The sequence below is a fragment of the Nuphar pumila genome, chromosome 6, assembly GCF_984573655.1.
Source record: "Nuphar pumila chromosome 6, dmNupPumi1.hap1.1, whole genome shotgun sequence".
In the NCBI taxonomy this organism is placed as follows: domain Eukaryota; kingdom Viridiplantae; phylum Streptophyta; class Magnoliopsida; order Nymphaeales; family Nymphaeaceae; genus Nuphar; species Nuphar pumila.
In genome coordinates, this window is record NC_143254.1 from 27,508,106 (window position 1) to 27,533,708 (window position 25,603).

A 25,603-nucleotide genomic window follows, 5' to 3' on the forward strand; every position below is an offset into this window, starting at 1 on the left:
AGGGTTAAAACCCCTTCGATTTCTGGAATGAGTCTAGAAGGCTCACTTCTAGAAGGTTCATATCTAGAAGACTCTATGCCATCTATAAATAGGGGTGCAGAGGCTGTGTGCTGGAAGGAGAAGGGTAGAGTGGTTGTGTGCAGTGTGCAGAGAGAGAAGAAGTAAGAGAGAGAGAGTAGAAAGAAGAAAATGAAGGAAGAAGGTTCGTCACCATACATTGATCCTCAGAGAGAGGTATTGGTTGTGGTGTGGACTTTGACTCGGGTTGTGCACCCGAGAGGTAATCTTGTATTCATTTCTTCCTGTGATTTCTTTGTTGTTATTATCTTTAGCTTTGGGCAAGCTATTGGATGTTGTACTCTCTACATTATACTCTCTACTTTCACTATAGTGGATTATTCTCTCCGTGCCCCGTGGATGTAGGTCGTGTTGACCGAACCACGTAAACCCTTGTGTTGTGATTTGATTGTGTCTTTGTTAGATCCTATATTGCTTTCACATATTTTTTGTTATCTTAATTTCTCTATAGACACAACCAAAAGAACAAGTACTAGACCAATTTTATGCAGTTTCTAATTAAGAACCACATATAAGACGAGACGTCCAACGTAAGAAAGGTGTATAGTTAAGAGAAAAGTACCATTTTTTTAAAACTAAGAACTGGAAAACTACCTCAAGATATCAGAGACCTAATCGCGCTGGCTATGCCTGTTGTACTTACGATCACTTCCCACCTGTGGTGCACCCCTTGACTCTAGGGTACTGATTGCTATGTAATCAAATCTGCCTTTGGATCAGGCCTTGCACATATCATTTCATGGTTTATTGAGTTAAACAAAAATATTTTGAGGTATTCAATTGTGATCTATAAGCACTATTTTAGGAGCATATTCATAATTGAAAAATTCATAATTTGCTGACAAAACAACTTGATCCAAAGTGTGATTCTTATTAAATGAACACTGTTGAACATGCATCTTTTTTTTTGCCAAGTAATAGTGCGCTATCAAAATTAAATATTTGTTCAACTTGCTATATATTCACAATAATATGCATATAAATAATTGCTATTCCATGATTTAGATATAATAGGTTAGGGGTTCATTTTTTTCATTTTATTATTCTTTGGAGAATAAACCCAGTCCAAGCATGAACAAGGCAAGCTCGACTATTTTATAAGTATGCAAATGGTTCAGGTTCGGGTTGGATATCCAACTGAATCCAAGTCTGATACACATCATATCGGGCCAAAAATCGATACACTTCACCCCCTGAATCGGCTATTTTTAATGAATATAAAAAAATATAAAAAATATTTTAATAGTTTTAACACATGTAACGTTATGATTGACACATAATATTTTTTTATTATTTTTGGGCTGAACGATTCAGTTGAGTAGCAGTATCGGCTGATACAACTGAATCGGTGGCCAAACGATTCAGGGTCGATACCGATACTGACAACATTGGGCAGATCTCACCCAGGTCTGTGTTATAAACATATCAACCTTTATGACAAATGTTGGTGATATTTTGAAAATACCATGATAAAAATGATTTTATCAGTGGTACTTTCAGAAGAATATACATTCTAAAAAAAATGCGACATTTTCAGAAGCTTGCACACATTAACACTATCGTATTTTTTATCATGATATTAATGCAATGGAAGTATTTTCCTTATTTTTTGATATGTTTATATTTTTACTCACATATGTTTATTATACTTTCAATATTTTATAAATGCACGATAATTTCAACTTTTTCTAAAAAAAAAATTAATTTACTGCGAGATTTTCTTTGCTGAAATTTTCCGCATAACGAGATCTGCAACATTGATACAAACAATTAATTTTATGTTTTCTTTAAAAAAACGAGACATTGACACAAACAATAAGACCCGGTCTATACCGGGTCAGAAAGGGATCCATCCAGACATGATCCGATCCATTGATAGCCAAGTGGCGAAGACCATAAACTGTTGACAGTCTCTCTCTCTCTCTCTCTCCTCCATGGTTCTGTGTCTCCTGTGGTGCTGGTAAAGTCCACCGTTGCTCCATTTTCTGAAGGAACTCTTCACCATCGTATCAATTTTCTATTGTTTCGAGATGGCAGTTGCCCTTTTGGCAAGAGCTTTCACTGGATTGAGATCGGTCCGATCATCAATCCCACGTACCCACAAGACCCCAATCCCCAATCCCTTCTTATTTGTGAGTATTGATCCTCATTTCCAGAAGTTTAATCGATTTGATTGTAGGTTTTTTTGTGCTTTTGAGGTTTTTGTCCAAGCATGAACAGTCGGAATGGTGAGTTGAGTTCGTTCATTTTGTGAAACTTTTGCTATCTTTTAGTATGGATTGTGTTTTTTGCTTGTGGGTGATCGTAATTTTCGTCAATATTGCTTGCTTAGAAGGGATTATGGTGAAAAGAAGTGTATTTCGTTTCTGGGTGATTGAGTTTTCATCCTTCTTGCTCATTAGTTGATGCTTTTGAGATTGTTTGTAGGCAGCAGTTTGGTTTTCGCATGTGGGAAATGGCGTTTTTGGTAGATGTTTCTTGTTTAGAAGCGATTTTGATGCTTAGTGAGTTTTTATTCCCGTTTTTCTTGTTCATAAGTCTTGATATTTTTGGTACTTTCGAAGAGATTTTGGTTATTGCTTGTGGGTCATTATGTTTCTTGGCAGTCTTGTTTGTTTGGAAGAGATTATGATGATGGGAAGCTTCTTTTATTTGTGGTTCATTGAGTTGGATCCTCACCTTTTGTAACTTTTTCTTTCTCTTCTTTGTACAAAGACGGGTTTGTTATTTGTGGTCCAACACTTTTCTGTGTTAGTTTCATGCTGTTCGATGCATTTCATTGTTGTTTCTTAGACTGAGACTGTCCCTTGACCCGTAGGTCTTGGCAATTGATACTTGGTTTTATGACCAATTGTGATCATCGCAATTTTTTTTCCTCTCGTATCTTTCTCTCTTTTCCTCTTCTTTTTCCTTTCGAACCTCTATTTCCTCTTTTGAAGGGAAAATAAAAGACAGAAAAGAAGAGAGAAAAGAAAAGAAAGAAGAGAGAGAAACTCTTTTGCGAAGGTCTCACTTGACCTTAGTTTTGAAAAAAGATTTTGAAATTACTCGCATCCGTTTAAAAAATTTGCAGAAAAATGGAGAGACGGGATTCGCTCGTCGGTACGAGGTTCGACCGTTTCTGGCGCCTTTACCAGGGGTAATCCAACTCAGGATCGAATTTATGCCTTTTGCTTTGCCTAAATATTATCTAAGAATTTATTCTAAGTCTAAATGCACAAAGAATCATGCTTGTGCAATGTAAATGCAAAAATGTATGCTTTTGAGAAAACAATTTAGAAATTTGGGATTTTCTAAGTGATTCTGAAATAAATTTGATAATGGAGTGAAGAAATGATTCAAAGGTTTGATTTGCAAAAGTTAGATTTTGAATCTAACTTAGACTTGAAAATAGATATGAGAGAAGAAACTTGAAATTTCAAGTCTTAGAATAATCAAAACTTGAAAAATGGACTTTGATTTGAAGAAATAAAAATGAGATTTTGAAACTGAGATAGACCTTTTGAAGTGAAAATGAATTTTCAAAGTTTAGAATGAACTTTGATTTTAAATATAGGATTCAATTTTGAGATGGAATCTTGAAAGGGAATTGAAATCCGAATTTAGAATGAATCTTGAATCTAGGTGGAATTTGAAAATAGAATTGGATTTAGAATCTAGATTTCAGGGTGGATTTGAATTTGAAATCTGGAATCCTAAATGGAATTGGATCCGAAGCATGGAATCCAAGATGAAGTTAAATCCGAAATCTGGAATCCTAAATGGAATTGGATCCAAAGTCTAGAATCCAAAATGAAGTTGGATCCGAAGTCTGGAACCTTAAATGGAATTGGATCCGAAGTCTGGAATCCTAAATGAAATTGGATCCGAAGTCTGGAATCTAAAATAGAATTGGATCCGAAGTCTGGAATCCTAAATAGAATTGGATCCGAAGTCTGGAATCCAAAAAGATGGAGATTGGATTTGGAGATCTGAATCCAAGGTGGAACTAGGTTCTAAATCTAGAATCTTAGATTGAATTGAATTTTGAAATTCCAAATGAGACTTTTGAGGATCGATATGGATTTTGGAAATCTAGATTTGAATTTACAAGTGGGCTTTAAACTTAGGGAAAATCGAATTTTGAGATTGAGAATCAATCTTAAAACCTTGATTTTGAATTTGAGGCTCAAGACTCCGTCTTTAGATGAAACTTTGGAGACTTCGGAAAATAAAGAATAAATTTGATGTTAAACTTGAATTTAAAAATCAGAAGATGAATCTGGGAATTTCAAAGTTAAATTGAACTTTGAAATTTGATCTGAGATGTTAAATTGAATTTGAAATTGAATCCTGAAAATGAATTTGGAATTTCAAAGTCGAATTGAACTTTGAAATTTGATTTCAATTGGAAATTGAATTTTGAAGATAAAAAAAAATGAATTTGAAATTTCAAAGTCAAATTGGACTTTGAAATTGAAGTTTTGAAGTTTTTGAAATAAGATAGAATTTGAGAATAGAAAGAAGAATTTGAATTTATAAGAATTGAGAAGTGAGAAAGATATTTGAAAATATATCTCAAAATCACTTGGATTTTGAAAAAGAATTTTGAAAATATGATGTAATTCTATCCTAGATGATAAATGAATTAAAAGAATTTAAAATTGGATTTTGAAAAACATATTTCATTCTTTAGGAGAATTAAAATAAGATTGAAAATATAATACATCTCTGACTATGGTCATAAAATGTATTATAAAATAATCTATATTTAAATTCAGATAAAGAATAAAACACATTTTGGTGCCTTTATAGGATTTAAAATGAAATTGACTCTTAATATATCCTGACTATGGCCATTGATATATATTTTGAGTTGATTTCAAGTTAAACTCTGATAAAGGAAGAAAATATTTAGAAAAAAAAATGATGATTTTTTAAAAGAGATCCAGTGTAGATCCAATGTTATTTCATAAAAGATAAAAATCCTAAGCATTGCCCACATTTTAACTATGACCATCAATGTGAGCCATTTGCTTAGGATTAATTACCTCTCATTAGAATGGTGCACGCTATGTCACAGGGATTCAGCCAACCAGGTACCGCACCCGCGTCGATGCGACGCGATGCGGGTGCGCGTGCGGCACCCGGTGCGGTCAACCCGACCCTGGGTGCGGTCAACGCACCCAGGGTCATTTATGTCCAACTTTTGGACTTGAAAAAAAAGAGGCCCGCTGAAATGGGCATGACAGCCAGAAAACTTAGGAATTGGTTTGTCAACATGGCGAGTTTCGAGACACAACTCTTCAACTTTCTTTACGGCAACCACATGCCGTAGCCAACTACCAATGAGTCTCTTCTCTAAATTGTTTCTTTGGGTCAAGCGCAGGCTCAATCTACGAAGGTGCCTGGTTCAACAAGAATCGATTGACAACGGTGAATAGATCGATTCCTTCTAGTGGCGAGTGACACTCGCCAAGCTTCTTCTGTCTCTTGAGTTGCTTCATGGTCGAAGGGAAATGATCCTCATCGAAATCTGCAGAGGGGATTGCGGTGGGGAGATACCTCCATCTCTTGGACATGATGTTGGTCCTCACCGCAACTTTGATGGGGAGTGAATCAGGCAATGCATTGATACTACACTTGGTGGCTTTCTTCATCATTCTCACCTTTTATTGAAGATCTGACACCTCTCGTAGTTGATGAGAGCTTAACTTTTCATGAAAATCTGGATGGTCTCAGAGAACAACCATACTGTATCCTGAAAATTGAAGAGAGCACAGATGGTTCTGTTAAAATAGAGGGTTCAGGAAGGCAAAAGGGTAATGATGCCCATGTTGGCCCGTACAGATTGCAGTCCACTGTACCTGCCTGCAAATATTAAATCAGATTTTGATTTCCTTCGAGATATGCGTTGGGCTGGAGGTTACATACTACAAAAATTAATACAAAATATCTAAATCCAATGAGCTGCCAGATTTTGGGACAGGATGTAATGATCATGGACAATATAGCCTTTCTTCAGGGATGACCAACTTGGTTACCATTCTAAAGTAGCTCAATTACGAAACTAAGAGAGAATAACTAAAAGAGTCGGATGGAAAACCAAGCATATATGTCCTGGCCAGGGGGAAAATGGGGTCTCGCCCCGTTTGGACCGGTGTTCGTATCTTATTTGATTCTTTTACATGTAATCAGATATCCATCAAATCCTGATATTTGTCTGATTCAATAGCAAAAAATTAAAACTATATATGCATCCAACAGTGCTCGATTAAACTATTAAACTCGGCTCAGACCAGTAGAGCTTAATGAAGAAACTCGATTAAGCTTGGTTAATATATATATATATATAAAATATATATATATATATATATATATATATATATATATATATATATATATATATATATATATATATATTACATTTTTGCCCCTGCCGCACCCCCGCACCCGGGTTTTTTGGAAGTGCTGAATCCCCGCACCCGCACCCATGTGACATAGGGTGCACGTGTCATTTGTGTTTTCATTCGTGAATTTTTGGAAGAGAAAGAAAAAAAATGATATGAAACACATAATTTTATAAAGATGCATGCTCATACATTCTATTCTAAAAGTTGAAAATATAAAATTCTCATTATAACCTAACTATTACAATTCTGAGATTGAAATAGAAATTACAACTTCTAAGCTAAGGAAAGAAATAACATTTTCCATACATTTCCTGCAAAACAGAGGTAGCATGAAGCAAAATGCAAAATGGAGAAAGAAACTAAGATGCTATATTGGGATTAAAAATTGCATATGAGAAAATACATCTTTGAATGCATAGGTAATATTCTAAATTGATGAGGAAATTTAAAATGCATGTATATATATGCTCTTAAATATAATGCCTAGTTTAAGGAAAGAAGGGCTATATACTGGTTACATTGGGAAAATGTATTGGGACAAGTGCCAATTGCATGAAATGTACTATTTTACAAAATAGAGATGGTTTCTAAATGTAGTGTAATCGAGTGTAGTGTGATAGAGGTATTGAGAGTATAGGTGACAAGGGGAATGAATATGGTGGAACTGGAAGTGTTGGCAGGTAAGGGTGATTAGTATACATTAGGAAAATCAATAGGGTGAGCTACAGTGGTAATGGGTGCATTGGTAGGCGGTGACAGGTGGTAGATAGTATACACATGGGTAAGGTGCTGGAGTGCAAAGCATAACAGTGGGCTGGGAATGGAATTGATGTTGTAGCAGCGGGATGGATATGGCAGCAAAGACTAATGAGGATGTCGGGCTGCTGCAAATGGGTGACAACAATGATGTGTTGCTGTAATTTCAGCAGGCAATAGGGAAGAGGTGCAATAGTGGGGAATAGGTATAGTGATAATGGGTGCATTGGTAGGCGGTGACAGGTGGATGTTGCAGAGGGCTACTGTGTATGGATGCTGAAAATGAAGAAGTGAAGGGTGCGAAGGTGCTAATGTGATAGCAGTGTATGAAGTGGGTCTAATGCTATGGGTTGGTATAATGTGATAGGTAAGTGGAGCTGTAGAGGGTATGCTGCAATGGGTATGGATGTGAGTACAGATAATAGGTACAGTGGGTGAATGCTTGCTGTAGGTTAATGAATGAAGATGCTGGATAATGAGAAAGGTGGAAATATGCAGGTGAAACAGGGCACAGATATAGTAGTGGCTATCTTGCAAATAGTGAAGCCATAGGTGCTAGATGCTGAAGTGTGAAGGCAACAAGTAAGAAGTTGTGATACGATATTCAGTATGTAGCATGAAAGTGTACAGGAGAAATGTGAGAGTGTAGCAGTATGGAGGCAGTGAATGTGCTGTGAGATGATAAGTGAAGAGTGAGGTGACAGGGTGATAGGCAACAGTGCCTTGTACACATAGATGGAGTGTACTGTTAATGGGTTGTGATATGTGCTACGTGTAGCAAGAATATGATATTCAGAATACCATCATCCTTCTTTTGCCTATGTAGAATGGGCCAGCCTTAGTTGCAGATAAACTACAACATCAAAACAGCAAAGAGCACGATCTCAAACCATAACCAGTGGCAGGCCAAAGTATAGCTCGAGTTCATCCCATCTGAACAAGATTGAACATCTCATAGAAATTCAAACCAAAAAAAATTTAGCATATACTCCTGCTACATACCACATTTAACGTGTCTTATGTCAGGGATGCCGAATTCTATAACAATCCTTGGACCTCTTGAGTTTTTCAATCCCACAACGCTTTGAAGACTTGGACCACCTCTCCTCAAAGTTGGTTAAAACATCGTAAGCCGCAGGACCATCAATTTTGCAGTGCAAGTGATGCCATGGCTCTCTTGGGGAAGTCACACCTGTTGGAAGAGATAGATTGTGATAATCTTCTTTATGCACAGTTTGTAATGTCCAGCATCACAGTCCAAGATCACTGACTTTTTGATGTTGAGTATAGATTGCCCCAGTTTCCTGCCAAAAGAGAATCCGCTGGGTAGTAGTAATAGTTGGAAGACCCTCAGGCCACATTGGGATTACAATATAAGCAGAAAATCTTTCATTTGCTTTGATCTTATTGGCAATTTCCAGTGCTATTTCCATGGGTATTAGGTTGTTAGCACCTACATCATTGTGAGAAGACCAGTTGTACGAGGACCCAATGAAGTACTAATTCTCAATATAAATGAAATGTTGTGAGGCTCGAATGGCCTCAACATACACTGTATGTACGCTCATATTAATTGTAACATTTTTTTTTCACATGTCAAATTCTTGCTCATTGCCATTTTCGGATCCTTTGGAAATCCTTTGACAGAATTGGAGTCAATTGAGTGGAATATCTGTACATGCCATGCCTCTGGGTCACTTTCATCCAAGCATGGTGTATCTGCTAAGTATGTCAGGAATTCTTGAAAGCTTGTGTAATGAATCATCCTCAGACCTCTTTCTTAAACCCTTTACTCAATCAAAAAAGGATTTGGAACTTTGGATGCAGCCTAGATCTCCTTTAGCATACAGGGCTGCTACAAACGACTAGCGTCTTACTTATGGAACACATTCATAATGGGTCTGTCATGAAAGAAGACAGCCTTCTTAAGCTGCCTCCATCACCCAATTAGGCTACATGAGTCCAGCAAATCTGAACTGCATATTGCCTAACAGGAAAACTGGAAGCTAAACAGGAGTCAAGAGCTGTATAATTCGTATGCAACACCAAAAGACCGAATTCCCTCATTGATTTAAATGTTGGCCTCAACCAAATGATGAGATCAGCCTCTTGAGGGATAAAAGGGGCAGATGAGAAAGCATCCGTGAGCTGGTGGTCAGACAGGATAACAAAGGCATGACCCAAAAATTTTGGAATCAGATTTGATATCACCCATGACCTAAAACGTGACAGTGAAGCCATGCCGAAAGACAAAAAAAAAAACATGAAGTTGAATCAACATCGCAAAACAGAAATAAAATGATTATGTAAGTCTAGTTTCGACCATGGTTTTGGAATTCAGACAATCAATTGTCTGAACTCGTCCGATCGGCAAACGGAGAGTTACTTACCAGAGTTTGATCTGTGCAAAACAGGAATCATCGGATCGGAATCAATCCAGACTTTCAATCGATCACTCTAAGACAACCCATTGAACAAGTTTGCGGCTTTTGATCGCTAGATTCCTTTTGAAGAAATCTCTTAAAGAAAGAGACACCCATCATTGATAAGATATTCTTGCAATAAGGCATCTCAAAGACCAACGAAAACGTATCCCTACCTGTCAACTTCAGATAACACTTAACCACCAAAAATTCGTTGAAGCTACAGAAACTCAATAGCAAAGCGATCAATCAAAATGGTCCTGGGGTGGATAGCTCAGGGTTCAAGACATATCTGACGATCAGATTATCCCACCAAGGCTCTTCCAAAACCCAATTACAGTCACTCGATACCCAAATAATCAATCAGATCAAATTTTAACAATGTTCTGATAGATCAGAACTGATCCAAAAATGTGATCAATGTCATGCGATGGAATAAAAGCATCCAAATGCTATGAAATAACGTAAAATAGGAAATCACAACATTAGAAAGAAAATGTAATGACCAATGAAAACGGGAAATCAAATTCTGAGAACAAGGATAATAACATGAATAAGGGAATTAAAAATTCTCAGAAAGATTGAAATGAAAGCAAAAATCGAGAATCAATAGAAGAATAGGATGGGATCCAGATGAAAACGCATAAGATGATTAAATTTGACAACATAAGCAGAAACTGAATAAAAGTGCAGATCAACGAAACAAATTAAACACAAAACTGTTGGAACGTAATTGTTCCTCTTGCTGTAGCACAAGGGTGGGTCGGTGTTGCACAGGCAACCCAACGCCACCGCCACCACTGGTGTGTAAAAGGGACTGAAAACAGGGGAAACCAAAGGAAAATAATAAAGAAAAATAAAAACTACGGAAGGAGGAAAGAGCACTTACTTGACTTGAAAAAGGGGAATCGAGACTCCTTTTGTTGCTTAAGGGGAGATACCGGGGAGATAAGAAGGAGAAGGAGATGAGATCATAGGGAGAAGAAGGGATCAGTGAAGAAGAAAGAGAAGGGCCAATGCGGGGGTGAAGAGCGATAAAAGGGGAAGGGTGGAGATAGATGGATTGAAGAGGGGATCAATAGGTGTTTATATAGAAAAAGGGAGGAAAGATCGAGAGAGGGAAAGAGCGGCCTCTTCGATCCCTTTGCAACAGAAAGCCGTTAGGGGTTTTTTCAAAGCATGTCCTTCAAGTTTTCCAAATTTTCAAAACAACGACTCTTTTTATAAGGTCTTCCAAAAAATGGTTTTTAACAAAAGCCGATTTTCAAAAGGGAGCTTTCAAGGAATTTTCTTTTTGTATTTTCTATTTTTTTTGGTGTTTTCTTTATATTTTCTTCATTTTTTTGTATTTTTGACATAAAAACTTTAAGACTAAGAGATTTAAAACTATTTTTTTTGGATTTTTGAGAAATATTTACAAAGAAAGGGGTTTTCTGAGAATTCGGGTTTGATTTCTTTGAAAAACGGGTTTAGATCCGGATTTTGAGGAAATATTCAAGTTTTTAACCTCGAATAGAGAAATACAGAGCCGTAGATCAAACAGACACCGGATGGATTGTCTGAGCCTTTCAAAAATTATTTTTGGTATTTTTTGTAAATTTGATTTAAAAATTGGATAACGAGGCTCAGATTTGGATTTTGAACTGGATCCAGATCTGAAATTGAGTCAAAGATAGAAAATGGATTTGATTCCAGTAAATCCGAGAAATAAACCGGAATTCTGAGTGAAAATGACTCAATTTACTCAGAACACGGGGGCCAGGGGCAAAAAGGAAATATTAACAAAATTTTGTAAAATTTGGGGTGTTCACACCAATCAAATGTGTGTAGTGAAATTTTGGAAACACCATCATTTTTGTTGTCTTCAAAATTTTCTTTTCTCAAGTTTATTTGGCCTTTTCCCCTTTTGATGTTGAATCTTCATGCAAACTCTTTGTTTTGCTGATAGAATTTGATTTTACGTATGTAAGAATTATTCATTAGTTCGTACAGTTGGTTTTCTTTTGATTGATTGCCTTTTCTCATGTTTCTTATATGAGTGGCTGAGGTGTTTTTGGCTTGTTATCTTTGTCTGTAGAAGAGGTTGGTATGTTGGTTTGTGCATCTTGCACTTTGCGTCTCTGCAACTTCTGGCTCCTCTCACTGTGTTGTGACTAGTTCGGCACAAACATGCAAAGCTTCATATGTCACCCAAACCATGACATCAACTGAGCCAGTTGTTTCTGTGGATTGGCTTCATGATAATCTCCGGGATCCTGATCTGAAGGTGCTTGTTTGCTTTGCTTGCCTCTCTTCATGATCTTTGGGCATTTTCATTTTACTTTGCGTGATGCTTCTGAATGTCCATCTCATTTTTAATTTGGATTGTCATGAGGTGATATTATTGGCTGGCTGTTATAGTTGCTGGTTTTAGTTTTATTTTCCTTGCAGTTACGTTTTCTTCAATGACATTTACTCTATTTGAAGTACCAGACTTAGATATTGCATGCGGTTCATGATCAGGAACAGCAGTCCGTAAATATGGGGTTAAGAGTTGTTTTCGTCTGTTTAAGAACTTCTTTCATATAAGGAAAAGGAACTTTTTGTATTTCATAGTAGATAATAAGTATTCCAGCATGCAATGCTCTGGGTTATTTGAAATGGTTTCATATGAGATTCACATTGGTCAAGGAACCAGCCTGAATTGAGGCTAACCTTGGAATTACGTTTGTTTTCTTTTTTTTTCCTGGATAGTCAAGCTAGGGGTTATCCCAATGGGATTGTGAACCCAAGATCCAGTCAGTTAAGATGGTGCAACTCTAACCAGTCCAACTATCTTATTCAGCACCGTCAGGCTTAGCATGTCTGTGTGGCTCACTCAGTATGAGATTGAAAAAAGCAAGACATAAACTTCATACATAAGGCAGAAACTCCTTGTCTGTAGCTATACAGTACCTTTATTTATGATATCCTTATGTGTTTCTTTAAAGTTCTCTCTCCTAAAGTTTTACAAAATGTTCTAGGTTAAGGGCAAGGTTTTGAGCTTTAGAAGCACAACTTCATAGAAGAAGAGAAGAGAAGAAGAAAAGAAGAAAAGAAGAAACAGTGCTTGTATGATGTTTCCCAAACCTATAACTTGATAAGGTCTTTTATTTGTTTCATTAGATTCCTTACCAATAAATCAGTGTTCGTTTCTTCATCTTCATCATGATGTTTATCCTGCATCTTGGAGCTGATGTAATTTGGGCCAAGAGTTCAATGAATATTTCTCTTTTTCTGATTATGCCTTAGGCCTTTTGTGTCTAATGCAGGTGTTGGATGCTTCCTGGTATATGCCAGATGAGAAGCGGAATCCACTACAGGAATATCAGGTGCTACTTTGGTGTTTGTTTCATATGTTGCTTCAGTTGAAGTTTTACAATATTTTTATTTAATATAAATCTAACCTTTTGTTTTCTTCTAATTTGCTTGTGAACTTTATATTCTTGATCATGGTAGGTTAACTTTATTACTTCTTAAGAAGTGATTAAGGTAGACTTGTCAAAAATTGGGGCACTTTGTAGACATTTACAAAATGACAAGGTGTGGATGGGTGGTTTGCCTGCTATTTTTTGAAGGCACGGTGTTTTCTTACACTCAGAGGTGTAACACACATCTTCTTAAGTAGTAAAGATTAGAGGTGTCTTAACTGCTCAACAATGTAGCTTGTGTTTCTATAATCCTGATTTTAAGGGATTAAAAAAGTGAGATTCTTCTTTTTGATAGTTTTTTACTTAAATTCACCACATTACAATTGTAACTTTTTTAGGTGAAGGGTGCTTGCTTGCTTCTTTGATCCAAACCCTCCACTGGGAGGGCCGTTTTGGCCAGTACAATATTAAGTAGCCAGTGGACCAGTGGGACATAGTCTCTTTGTAATTAGTTAAATTTCACAAAACTCTTAAATCATCTCCAGTTATCAAAATACCTGGTTTATGTTGAGAAAGGGTCTCTACTTCTTCCTGCATGTTCTGTGCGTGGAGATTCGAAGGCTCAAGATAGAGTCAAGTTGCATATGGTTAGTGCAGAACTGCCACACTGAGACCACATCTTCCATCTATAAGGTGGAAGTGATAGGGTCAGCACCTTGTTGTGTGTTATCTTTTAACTATTGCTTGTACTTAGAAAGTACAGATGTTTTGTAGTATTTGTTTGAAATGCATGATTGGTAGTGTTGAATTTGGGTTCATTCTCTTCATATTTTGAACAACACTATCATTACCAATGATGAACAATGGAAGAACTCATTTTCATCCTCTTCAAGGAAAAGAATTGTTGAAAGGATTTTTTTTTAAATAGCACTTTTTTCTGCCGGAATACATCAATAAGGTTTTCATTTGGTTTGAAAATGGCATGTGAAGTTGGTCTTGGCACTTCTTGCTTCCAGAAGTGAACTGCTAGGAAGGATGTTCAAAAATGCTTTGTCATTTCTTCTCTTTCAACTTTTTTGTGTTGCTTCCTTTTCTTTTTAACGACATGTTTGGGCCTGTTGCTGAGGTCCTTGTCTCACGAGTATTTCTTGGTTATGGAAATAGGCCACCAACATGCACAACAAAGAAGGAAAAAAAAGTTTCATGTACTTGTCCTTTTCAAGTTAGGTTGACTTTGATAATGTTTCTGTTGCTAGAAGAGGGTCCTGATCATATCTTAAAGCATCATTGGTAAAAGTAAATATGTTTTCCCCATGTTTGACCTTTTTTGCAAATTAAATGGATGTAATGTACCTAGGGCCAGGGGTTTAAGAACCCGCCGAGTCAACCCAGTAACTCAGTTGACTCGGCCCAACTCTTTCCCTTACTGGGTCAACCCAGTGAATGATCCAGTAATTCACAGAACTCGTGGGCTGACTCGGCCCAGTCAGCCGCCAAGTTTTGGCATGACTCGGCTGAGTCATACATCTATTTGAGATATATGTATATAGGTGAATACATTATATATTTTGTATGTAATTACATATATTATATAAAATATAATATACGTGTTATGTATATTATATTTAAAAAGATTGTTATACATATATTAATAAAATTATACAATAAACATATTATAAAATATCAATATAATACATATTATATGTATATCTTTACATGTTTTATATAAAATATAAAGTTGTCACGACCTTGCCGAGTGACGAGTCACTGGGTTTTAAAACTATGCTAGGGCTGGTGTTGATGAGAATGTATATATCTCTTTATTATCTTTCTTTCAAAAAAAAGGTCAAAATTCATAAATGCATTGAAATTCAGCATACTAGAAGCAAAAGTAAGAAGTATGGCCTCTGTTCATGTGATAAAAATTTAAGATGTGGTGCCTTCTCAATGTTAAAGTGTATATTTTTTAAAGAAATTATTGCTTTTAATCCAAGGGAGAATATTTGAAAGAATAAGGCAAGCATGAGTAGAGGCAACTTTAACCAGGACCAAGCATCAAAAAATATTTATTTCTTTAGTTACTGGATTATTATACTCTAGTATGGCTTCTAATTTGGGCAATATCTTTTGGATAGGCTTTCATTGAGACACGGATTTTCATTTGATGGGTTTTGTGCCTCCTATATATTGTTTTGGATATGATGATTCTGATATAGGTAGTTGTCTGGGCACTGCTGAACCCTGTGTCTACTTTAATGTGATTAGGTAAACTGAGTGTAGGCTTTCTATCTGACTACCACCATAGTAACAAGCATATTATCTTTTAGGCATATAATAGAACTGTGTCAAATTGAAAGAGGAAATAGTGGAAGAAACCATTATAGTGAACTGGTGTCATTGCGTATTTAATTAGTTGTCTTAGGTTATACATATTGATTTTGCCTTGTGTTGAATCTTTTTATAGTTCATCAGTTTTTTCACGTTCTTAGCAACCCTGAAGTTTTTCTTCAGATTTAAATAATCTTTTCGAAAGGAATATTAAGTGTTTTGGACAGGTTGAATATTGTCTTGCTTATTTCAATGTGCAGCATCTGCATTCCTTTTCTTTTTAACACATTTATTTTTCATGCAGATGGCTCATATTCCTGGTGCATTTTTCTTTGATGTTGATGGTATATCAGATCGGAACTCTAGTGTGAGATGCTATCCCTCATGTTATTTATCTTTCCACGTAAAGATTTTTTAGTATTGTAATCACTTAGTGCAGCCTGATTACTTGTATTGGCTATCAGTTTTTAAGTGAGAATACTTCATCTTGTATTTTGTTAGTTCTACATGTCAGTCCGCAAATTATCGTGTATCTATTGGATTTTACATAAATAAAAAATTAACTAGATAAAGGGTTTCAGAAGAATGGTATACGTCTTTTGGCTTCTATGAGTTATATGAGGCTGATTTTATCTCATTCTTATGTGAATAACTTCACAGCTGTGCCAATTTGTTGTTTGTTATCCCTTTAATTTTTGCCTTTTTGTTCCTATTTGTGTTGATTTTATGATTCATATTTGTAATTGGTATCTTGAATCAGTTGCCACATATGCTTCCATCAGATGAAGGTTTTGCAGCTGCTGTTTCTGCTCTAGGCATTCAGAATAAAGATGGGCTGGTTGTTTATGATGGGAAGGGTATATTCAGTGCAGCTCGTGTTTGGTGGTAAGATATTGTTGAAATGCTGGAGTTCGTGATGTGATTTCTCATATGTTGTTTCTCAGTAACATTCTTCTTTTAGTAAAGATCCTTACAGCTGGTTATGAGCAGGATGTTCAGAGCTTTTGGTCATGACAGAGTATGGGTTTTGGATGGAGGCTTGCCAAGATGGCGTGCTTCTGGATATGATGTTGAATCTAGTGCTTCTGGAGATGCAATTCTCAAGGCTAGTGCTGCAAGTGAAGCAATAGAAAAGGTCTACCAAGGAAAAACAGTAAGTTGCAACTTCTTGGCACCTTTTATTCCTATTTCTTCATTTATCTATATATAGTTTCTTAGTTGTACATTTTCTCCTAATTATTGTCCATATCTCTATTTAATAGAAGTTATACATCTGTTTGATAGCAATAAAATGCTATAATGTTGTATTCCATATCAAGTTATGCTACTGATCCTTAATTCTCTTAACCTACTCATGAACTGGCAATGTATAAGAATTATGATTTTGATAATCATTCCTGCCTCAAGAATATAATACTGCCTGTATTCTCAAGATATTTTGTTTGGTAGTTGCTTTCTCACTACTAGCACCATGAGTTCTATCACAAAGGCACATCTTTCTTTGTATTGCTGTATGCTTGTTATTATCTAATTTCTTCTTTTTTGCTTTTATTTTATTTGCAGGTAGTTCCGACCACTTTTGAAGCAAGATTTCAACCACATTTAGTTTGGACGCTTGAGCAGGTATGACCATAATCAAGGATACTTGTCGCTCCCCCCATCTTTACACATGAAAGAATTTCTAAAGCAGAGGAAAATACTAGTGCTGCAGAAATTGAGATCAATGTGTGTGGGCTTTCACAATGTTTTTTTATTTGACTTGTTTCATATTTCATTGAATGCTCTCTCTCTCTCTCTATATATATATATATGTATGTATGTATAATATATAATTATATATATATATATATATGTGAGAGTCTGTATCTATAATTATATATATGTGAGAGTCTGCAGAAATTGAGATCAGAGCTATGTAAGAGTGAAAGAGAGGGCTGAGATTGTGACCGGAAGGGAAACAAGACTCTATTCATTGATAATCTAAGTATTGCATTGGATTCGTGCCACAACATAGTTGCTGATGTCGTCACATCAGAATGAAGTTTCAGATTTGCTTTGTTTGAGGTAAGGGCTTGATAGAGCTCAATTTTAGGAGTCCAACAAACCAAAAATCATATCAATTGGAGCAATATTGAATTTTCTAGAAAATTTTCAAGATTCTCTGGATTTTGGGTGAAATAGTGACCAGATGTGAGAAATCTGCTCACATAAAGCCAATCAGTGGTTGTTTTTGGCTTTGTATAGATGCATTTGGGTCGTTTTGGTGTCAGCTATCTGTTGGAAACATTTTCAAGCCTCTCCACATGTAACCCATAGTGGCCCATCATCACATGATGCAGCCGAAGAATGAGAACCAACACTACCACTACCACTACCAACACAACATGCATGTGCAGATGAGGATGATGCAATACCTTTCCCTTTGTTAGCGAGTCCTTTACCTTTATTTGTCATTTTCGTCCTTAAAACCAAAAAAATAAAATTTGTATTAGAATAAAAAAAAAAAAAAAAAGTTGGCCGAACTCAGAACCCAACCCAAGCTTGGGTTCGGTTTTGGTGAACCAAGGCCTGAGTTCACTAGAGCCGAACCCAATTGGCCTGAAACCGAACTTAGGCCTGCTGGGTTCGTCTCCTAGGTTCGGTTCTGCTGAACCCAAGCAAAATCGAACCTAGACCAACTGAGTTTTATTCTGCCTGATCATGAGATGAACCCATCAAGCTTGGGTTGAACACAGGAGCCGAACCTAGTTGTCCTAGGTTCGGTTCTGCCTGAACCCAGGAGCTGAACCCAATAGGCCTGGGTTCAGATTTTGCTGAACCTAGGAGTCGAACCTAGCAAGCCTGGGTTCAGCCCTTGCACCAACGAGGGGAGGAGGAGGAGCAAGAAGAAGAAAGGGAGGAGGAGGAGGAGGAGGAGGAGGAGGAGGAAGAGAAGGAAAAAGAGAGGCGGTGGAGGAGAAGGATGAAGAGGAAAGAGAGGAGGAGGAGGCAGAGGAAGAAGACGGGGAACAAAGAGAGAGAGAGGCGTACCTGGGTTTGTCGCCACTGTCGGAAGAGGAGGTGGCCCTTCGTAGTAGCCGTTGCTGCTGTTGTCGGAAGAGGAGGAGTCGGGGAGGGGGATGAGGAGTCGAGGAGGGGAGGGGGAGTCAGGGAGAAGGAGGGATGGTGTGGGTGGGGGGGGGGGTGAGTGGCGTGATTGTGCCCTAAAGTAAAGGCCCCTCCCAAAACCCATTTTTTTTAAAGAACCAAAATAGACTTGGTCAATGTTGATCGAGTCTATTTTGGTCAAATATAACCATGGGTGCGGTCAACCTGCACCCAAGGTCTTTTGGCAGCACCTGGTGCGGCAAGTTTTAATTTATGCTGCATCGGGTGCCGCACCCGCATCGCTTCGCGTCGATGCGGGTGCGACGGCCCTTTTGAAGAGTCCCTGTGACATAGAATGCTGCGTTTTGAATGATTGCATTAACCTGGAGAGTTGATGACAACATTGAGAGGCCAAGTATGGCTTAGGCAATGTTTGTTGCATTGTAAAAGCAATTTTAATATGAAAATGAGATAACGTGAAATGCTTTTTATTGAAAAGTTTTTCCACTGTTTGTTGCACTGACTTAAAATGAATGCTAAATCAACCATTTCATGTTGATCAGCTATTTAAGCTGATAATGCAAAATGGATATCTAATCAACTGTAAAGTCAAACAAATATATAGGATAACATTAAAAAATGTAAAACTACAAAATGGTGAGCAAACCATGAGATGCATGGTCTGAGGAAGAGCTCTTTTATATTTTATTTTCATTTTCCTGCAGTAGAGGAGTGTCCAGTGGATGGAGTGTTTAGAAACCTTTTGGCACCCAAGGCTTGGTCAAAGAGATATTTTTTGCCAACAACCATAAGAAACACCCTTTTCCTTTTCCTTTTTTTCATGTGTAGCTCCACTTATGAAACAACTGTGGCTTTAGTACAAGCTGAATGTTGGTTGATTTGCGTGGCCTAATCATGATTTTGGAGAACCCTAGAAATTTTCAGTTCACAAGAATCAAATTGTAAGTATTATGGGGAAAATTTGCACTCTTCTTCCTTCTATTTGCATTTTTTTTTTCATTCGGCTTTTTGGATGATGTACTCTTTTGAATGACTTAGTAAACTGTAAAGGTTCTTTTCCAAACGTATACTTTTTCTTCTGCTTAATCATGTCTAGCTTCAATTGTTGATGGTGAGCTTTTTTTGATGTAATGTTGTTTAGTAGAGTGACATGAATTAGATTACAAAATTTGAGATTGTATGATGTTCATTTGGAATACCTCATGTTTCAGGTTAAACAAAACATTGAAGAAAAAACATACCAACATGTGGATGCCCGTTCAAAGGCTAGGTACTGTATCTTATGCAACATATTTTATTGACAGTGAATGCATTTTGGGCCATTTTGCCAAATTCCTTTTGGAATAACTGATATTTTAAGGATGATTTTCCGACGAGTTTGTTCACATGGTCATGCAATAAGAGATCATAGTATAATATGAGGCACATTTTTTACTTTTGTTATCGTTAGGTTAGAAATACTAGTTGTAATGATAACCATGTACATACAAATTATTTGAGTTTTAACCAAGTATTGAGAGGATGATAAAAATAAGTATAATGCTTTTCTGCTATATTCTAAATGTGCTGTTCTTTAATCAGTTTGACATTGTCCAAAATGCTTTTGCCAGAGCTCACCCAAACTCCACTCTGCCCTAGGTTGTTGGGAACAGTGTCTAATGGGAACTTCTGGTAGTTACTTGAAGCAAGAGAAGTGATTAAGGCGATTCTTCAGGATTATTTTGGTTCAGGGCATTCAGTGACTTGTAAACTTAAACTATTGTCACAATTGTATACATATTTAGAAATATAGCATAATACTCAGATATATGTAATGAAGAGCTTTTGCTGTTTGAGGCTTGGCTTTTCATGAACACAGTGACTAGATTATTTTGAAGTGGTAATTGCTATTCATAGACAGCAGTACTTCAAGAGAGCACTTCTATTCTTATGTTTTTAGAAGTACAATTACCAAGGATTTGGTGCACAGAGAGTCTGTTTCCTCCGCTTAGCATGACAATGAAGTATAACTTTCTTATCAAGATGTCTTGAGATGAGACTGTCGTGATTACAGGTTTGATGGTGTAGCTCCAGAACCTCGAAAAGGAATAAGGGGTGGTCATGTGCCAGGGAGCAGATGCATTCCTTTCCCAAAGGTATTCTTAGAAGATACAAAATGGTCTCACTGTTGTTTCCTTTGTTTGATATCAGTCTATGTCACAAGCACTCCAATTTTCTCCTGCATCATGTCTCCTTATATTCTTTTCTTAATGGGGAATATCACAACCCTTTTAACCAGGTCCATGTGACAGCTGTCAATGCTGGTGTTTATTGGTCTGGCTGTTTTTGAAGCTGAAATTGAAAACCTGATCTTTTTTGTGTCCTTTAATGGACCTTTTGTAAATTTAAAATCATTAACACATGATAACTAAATGCAGTTGCTAGACAGCAATCAGTGCCTTTTACCTGAAAGTGAGCTTGCAAAAGTATTTGAGGAAGAAGGTGAGGATGCTTTTTCTTTACACCTGATAGATTGGATTGTACTTTGTACTCCTTGGATCCACTTAATGTTGTTTAGCAGGTGATTACCTAATGTGCTGCGTTATGCATCTTTAAAATTATTGTTGAGAATATGCTGAAATGCCTTTTTCTCAAAAGAAGAAGAAGAATGTTTGTGAGTTTCTTGGTTAGTTTTATTAGGCTCAAACCCTAGTTTCATGACATACAGTGATACAACCTGTTATCTAAATATTGTGCCTAGGGGTGTAACTGGGTTGGGTATACCCAACATCCCGAACCGATTATACCCGACCTGACCCCATTTTAGTGGACCCATGGGTTCGGGTTGGGTCCAAAATATATACCCATAATGAAAATGGGTCGGGTCTTGGATATTACAAATGAAGACCCAAACTCGTTTGGACCCGACCCACTTTTTATACTCGACCCAAATGGTTCCCAATATTGTAAAACCGAACCGACCTGACCTGAACCTGACCTGATTATGTACCTGAACCCAAACTCGCTTCATACACGAACCCAAACCAATTAGGTGTCCAAAGCAGTTTTATAATGGGTAGTGCGAGGAAATAACTTGAATAATTGGTAAATGTTATGTTGTATAATAAATTAAATATTTAAAGATGTTGATAAACTTCGAATTAATATGCATTACATTTTAGTAATCAAAACTTTAATTCATTATTTGTAGATACTTTCTATTGTCTTTCAGTCGTGGAAATTGTTGGGTTGAAATGGATCCCAATTCTAAAGAATAATACATAAGAACTCGTTGAATTTGATATATCATTGATGTCTTTTTATTTCGACTTGAAATGATTTGGTTAGTATGAAAATATTCTTTTTATATTTAAATTTTGGTATTATTTAAAATAGTTAATAAACTTCTCATTTGTTAGCATATATTCTTCTTAATGAATAGTTTATTCCATTTATTTACATATTTTTTTATTGACGGGTAATTAGTTCTAGAATACCAATCATATCAAGATCTGAGCTGAAACCTGAACCCATTAAGACCTGAACCAATCATACCCGAACCCGTTAACTCATATGGGTTTACTTTTTTTGCCATACCCAGACCTGAATCAAAACGGATCTATTAAAGACCCGATCCGATACATTCCCAAACCCGTTAACCCATACGGGTCCACAACCCAAACCCAAATTAGATTGGATCGGCTCTATGTCATACTTTTATACCCGATTCAGAATCAGGTCTGATAAGACCCGAACCGAACCCGACCTAATTATGCCCCTAATTGTGCCATGAATATTTTTAACTAAACTGATACAAGGCAAGATGGTCAAAAGGTGAATGCTTTATGATGTATTTCTGATTTTCTGATATGAATGAAGTTTTGATAGTCAACATTGTTTTTCCACTTTCATGATTACCCTGGTTGCTCACATGTATTTGCATGTCATCTACGAATGGTCACCATTCCTTCTATGTCTGTCTTGCGTTTTGATTAATTACTCTGACTTAAATATGGAATTTTTTATCATCCACTCATATAGAGTGTGACTCTATTTCACCAATTATGTGACAGGTTTGTCCCTTGAGCGTCCTTTCATTGCTTCTTGTGGAACCGGTGTAACAGCGTGCATAGTTACATTGGTAAGTGTATATAGGTTTCATTCATAACTGCGTGCAAGCACTATATTTTTGTCTGTCAGCTATGTAAAAGGCAAGCTTCAATGTGCTAGCATAGTTGAATGAGTCTGAATCATGGCTACTGGAAACACAGTATTTACACTTGTCAAACACATTTCAAAGTAAATTTCTGAACCGTGACTTTTTCTGCATTTTGAAAACTTCACGGAAATGATGGCCAAATTTAGGAAATGTGTTTCAGAAGTATTTGGGAAAAGCAGTTCCCTTAGTACAGGAAGTGCATTTTTCAAGTAAGGGAAGTGTAACATATTTGGTATTTAGATCTTTTAATGGCTTGCTGGAGAACTTTATTTTTGTTGCAGTTTGCTATAATAAAGGGAATGTAGAGTAATACATAATGGAGGGTATTTTTGTAATTGAGTAAAAACACCTTTAATTATCTCTAAATCTTACTTTTGGGCTATTCTAAACCCTGAACCCCGATTATCTGAGAAAAAGAAACAGACTCTGAAGCCCCAAACTCTCAAACCCTTCCATCTGGCAACCACTTCCGTTTGTCTGTAAACACTTCTCATGTGCCTTTTATCCTATATAAGAAGCCGCACAATGCATTTCTTTGCATGAACCATAAATCTGGGATCATATAATGATAAAATCACATGAATGTGATCATTTTATTCACATAATTTATGACAAGTCATTTTGTTAATTCCTGCATATTAGTTTTGGATGTCTGAAAAGAAGCATATTCTTTCATGCTTAAGGTTTTCAGAAGCACACGTTCTTTCACACTTCTGAGGTTTTCAAAAGCTTTTGGTAACCATGAAGAAAACGTCATAGGTCATGTTTTGTGCCATTGCTATTTTAAATCTTTTAAAAGTTTAAAATAGAAACTGTTTTTTGCTTTTCAGATATTTTCTAATTCATTTCCTGTCTCACTTCCTGATTCACTTCATGTTTCTGACTTTGGGTGAGCTTTGAAAAATCCTCACTTCCTGTTTCTGCTTCTCATAATATTTTCTAGGCTTCTAGTTATGCTTCCCTTTCTGGCAACCTTGATTTGGACGGCAAAGCAACTTAAGACAATTATTACTCCCAAACTAGGCTTGATGATTTATCGTCAACTCTTTATGATCTCAGCTGAAAGGGGGTGGTCTACATTGGTTGATTATTGAGGTTTATGTCTGGCTGTGAAGTCTTTGAGCACTGATTTATAATTGAATAAAATCTACTATTTTCTCTGCAGGGTCTTCATCGACTTGGGAAGGCCAATGTTCCAGTATATGATGGGTCTTGGACTGAATGGGGAGGACATCCTGACGCACCAGTTTCTACTGCTTAACTGCTATCATCTTTCTTGCAACTTATTCATTTCGCAGCTTGTGTGCGTTGTGCTGTGGACTGTGGGTATCTATGGCTGAATCTACCAAGTCAACTAGGAACATATATTGCAGCCACGGCTGGAGATAGAATTGGTAAACTTTCCCTCTCTTTTTGAAGTTAGGCAAGCAAGAAATTAGGAAAGTGTCAATCTTGGTGATCAACTGAGACTTGAAGCTATGATTGTGGACATACCCAAGTGGTTAGAAGTATTTCCTTTTCCTGATTTGAATGTGTGCAAACAATTGAACAACTCCTGATTCATTATGTATCCTTGTAGGTGATGAAAAATGAACTGAAACCGTCTTACCATCTTTGAGGTTTATATTACCGGGTTTAAAGTTTGTCGTGCGGTGTGTGATAATCTTTTTTTTTTTGAGAAGTCACAATCATCTTCGTCACCTTTTTCTTGCTATGAATTGCTGTATCCAAAAAAGCGAAAACAAAGATCGGAACTGTATATGTCCTTTGGGTGGTTCCTGTTGAATTTTTGATGACTCAGTAAAAATTGTGGCAAACAGGGTCTTGTTCTTATGGTGGTTGAAGCTACATCCAGTCCTTTTACCAATTTACTTTGCCTTTGTGACGGATGCACAAGTATCTGTTTATCGTTATTAGTCGAGCAATGATTTTCTTTTTTGGTTCGTATCGCCGGCCCCAATTGTTTTGGGATGAAGGCGTAGTTGTTGTTGTTTGTTGTAGTCGAGCAATGAGCAATTGTTATTTGCTGTTTTCAGACAAAGCTACTTATAAATGCCTTCATCTTAATTTCACCTTGTCGCTGGCAATAGCCTGTGGTGTTTTGTTGTATTATTTTCATTTGAATGACTATTTTAAACCCGATAATGTTGCTACATGCAAACATACCAGGTTATCAACTTGAGTATATCATATCATACTCATAAGGGTTGATCCCTGTAAACCAATTGTCTCCTCAGTTAGAAGAGTTGTAATAGTTTTTTTTTTATGATTATCTTCCTTGCTGAAGCGGGTAATCTCTGGGTGGAGTCACTGATACTGGAGCTCTTACGGAGCCCACCAGTGAGTCACCTGCACACCCAATGGGAGTTGAACCTGGAAAAAAGGGCTCAGCAACTTCTCCTCAAGCCTGCTACCACTCAACTGTTATCAACTTGAGTATATCATATCATACTCAACTGTTAAGGGTTGATCCCTGTAAACCAACTGCGTCCTCAGAAGAGTTGTAATGGCTTTTTTATGAGGAAGTTCCTTATCAAGGCGTGTAATCTCCGAGTGGGGTCACCTACTTCCAAGCCCTTACAGAGCCCACCAGTAAAAGGTACTTACACACCCAGTGAGAGTCGAAGCTGGAATAAAAGAATCAGCACCTTCTCATGCTCTCTACCACTTGGGACTGTAGCGGTATTTGCAAAAAAAAAAAAAATCATTGAGAAGGAAATTGATCCTTAAATAATGAAAATTTCTGGACTGTTGTTTTTCATTAGAAGATGATGCAATGCTATATGAAGTTACATTTCAGGGTGTTTTTAGTTTTTTTTTTGATATCCAACCATATGGATGTGTTTTATACGCTTGATTTTGTGAAAATCAACTCTTAGATCGTTCAATTGTGATGCATTATTAAGTTCTTTTAGCGGGTGTTTGATTGCC

The 25,603-nt window shown here is 36.8% G+C and overlaps 1 protein-coding gene across 2 annotated transcripts; it reads left to right on the forward strand.

Annotated features, from left to right (window-relative positions):
• Window positions 1–1,987: 1,987 nt before the first annotated feature.
• Window positions 1,988–24,313, forward strand: LOC149834466 (thiosulfate/3-mercaptopyruvate sulfurtransferase 2-like). 2 transcript variants are annotated; one of them, XM_090011431.1, is made up of 12 exons: window positions 1,988–2,210; window positions 11,727–11,915; window positions 12,940–12,999; window positions 15,671–15,733; window positions 16,127–16,251; window positions 16,357–16,519; window positions 16,930–16,989; window positions 19,686–19,744; window positions 20,528–20,609; window positions 20,892–20,955; window positions 22,527–22,594; window positions 23,838–24,313. In XM_090011431.1, exons 1-12 carry the CDS (start codon window positions 2,109–2,111, stop codon window positions 23,931–23,933), a joined length of 1,131 nt encoding a protein of 376 aa, XP_089867557.1. In that variant the 5' UTR covers window positions 1,988–2,108; the 3' UTR covers window positions 23,934–24,313. The 2 variants fall into 2 exon arrangements, with proteins under 2 accessions (XP_089867557.1, XP_089867558.1); XM_090011432.1 differs by having other exon boundaries at window positions 2,010–2,210; window positions 11,730–11,915.
• The last annotated feature ends 1,290 nt before the right edge of the window (window positions 24,314–25,603 follow it).

What these genes read in the sequence shown, in the direction of transcription:
- LOC149834466 (XM_090011431.1), top strand. Translation starts at nt 2,109, where the DNA reads ATGGCAGTTGCCCTTTTGGCAAGAGCTTTCACTGGATTGAGATCGGTC. An exon ending in TCCCCAATCCCTTCTTATTT is followed by an intron (nt 2,211 to 11,726) that starts GTGAGTATTGAT and finishes CTTTGTCTGTAG; the next exon opens with AAGAGGTTGGTATGTTGGTT. An exon ending in GATGCATTCCTTTCCCAAAG is followed by an intron (nt 20,610 to 20,891) that starts GTATTCTTAGAA and finishes AACTAAATGCAG; the next exon opens with TTGCTAGACAGCAATCAGTG.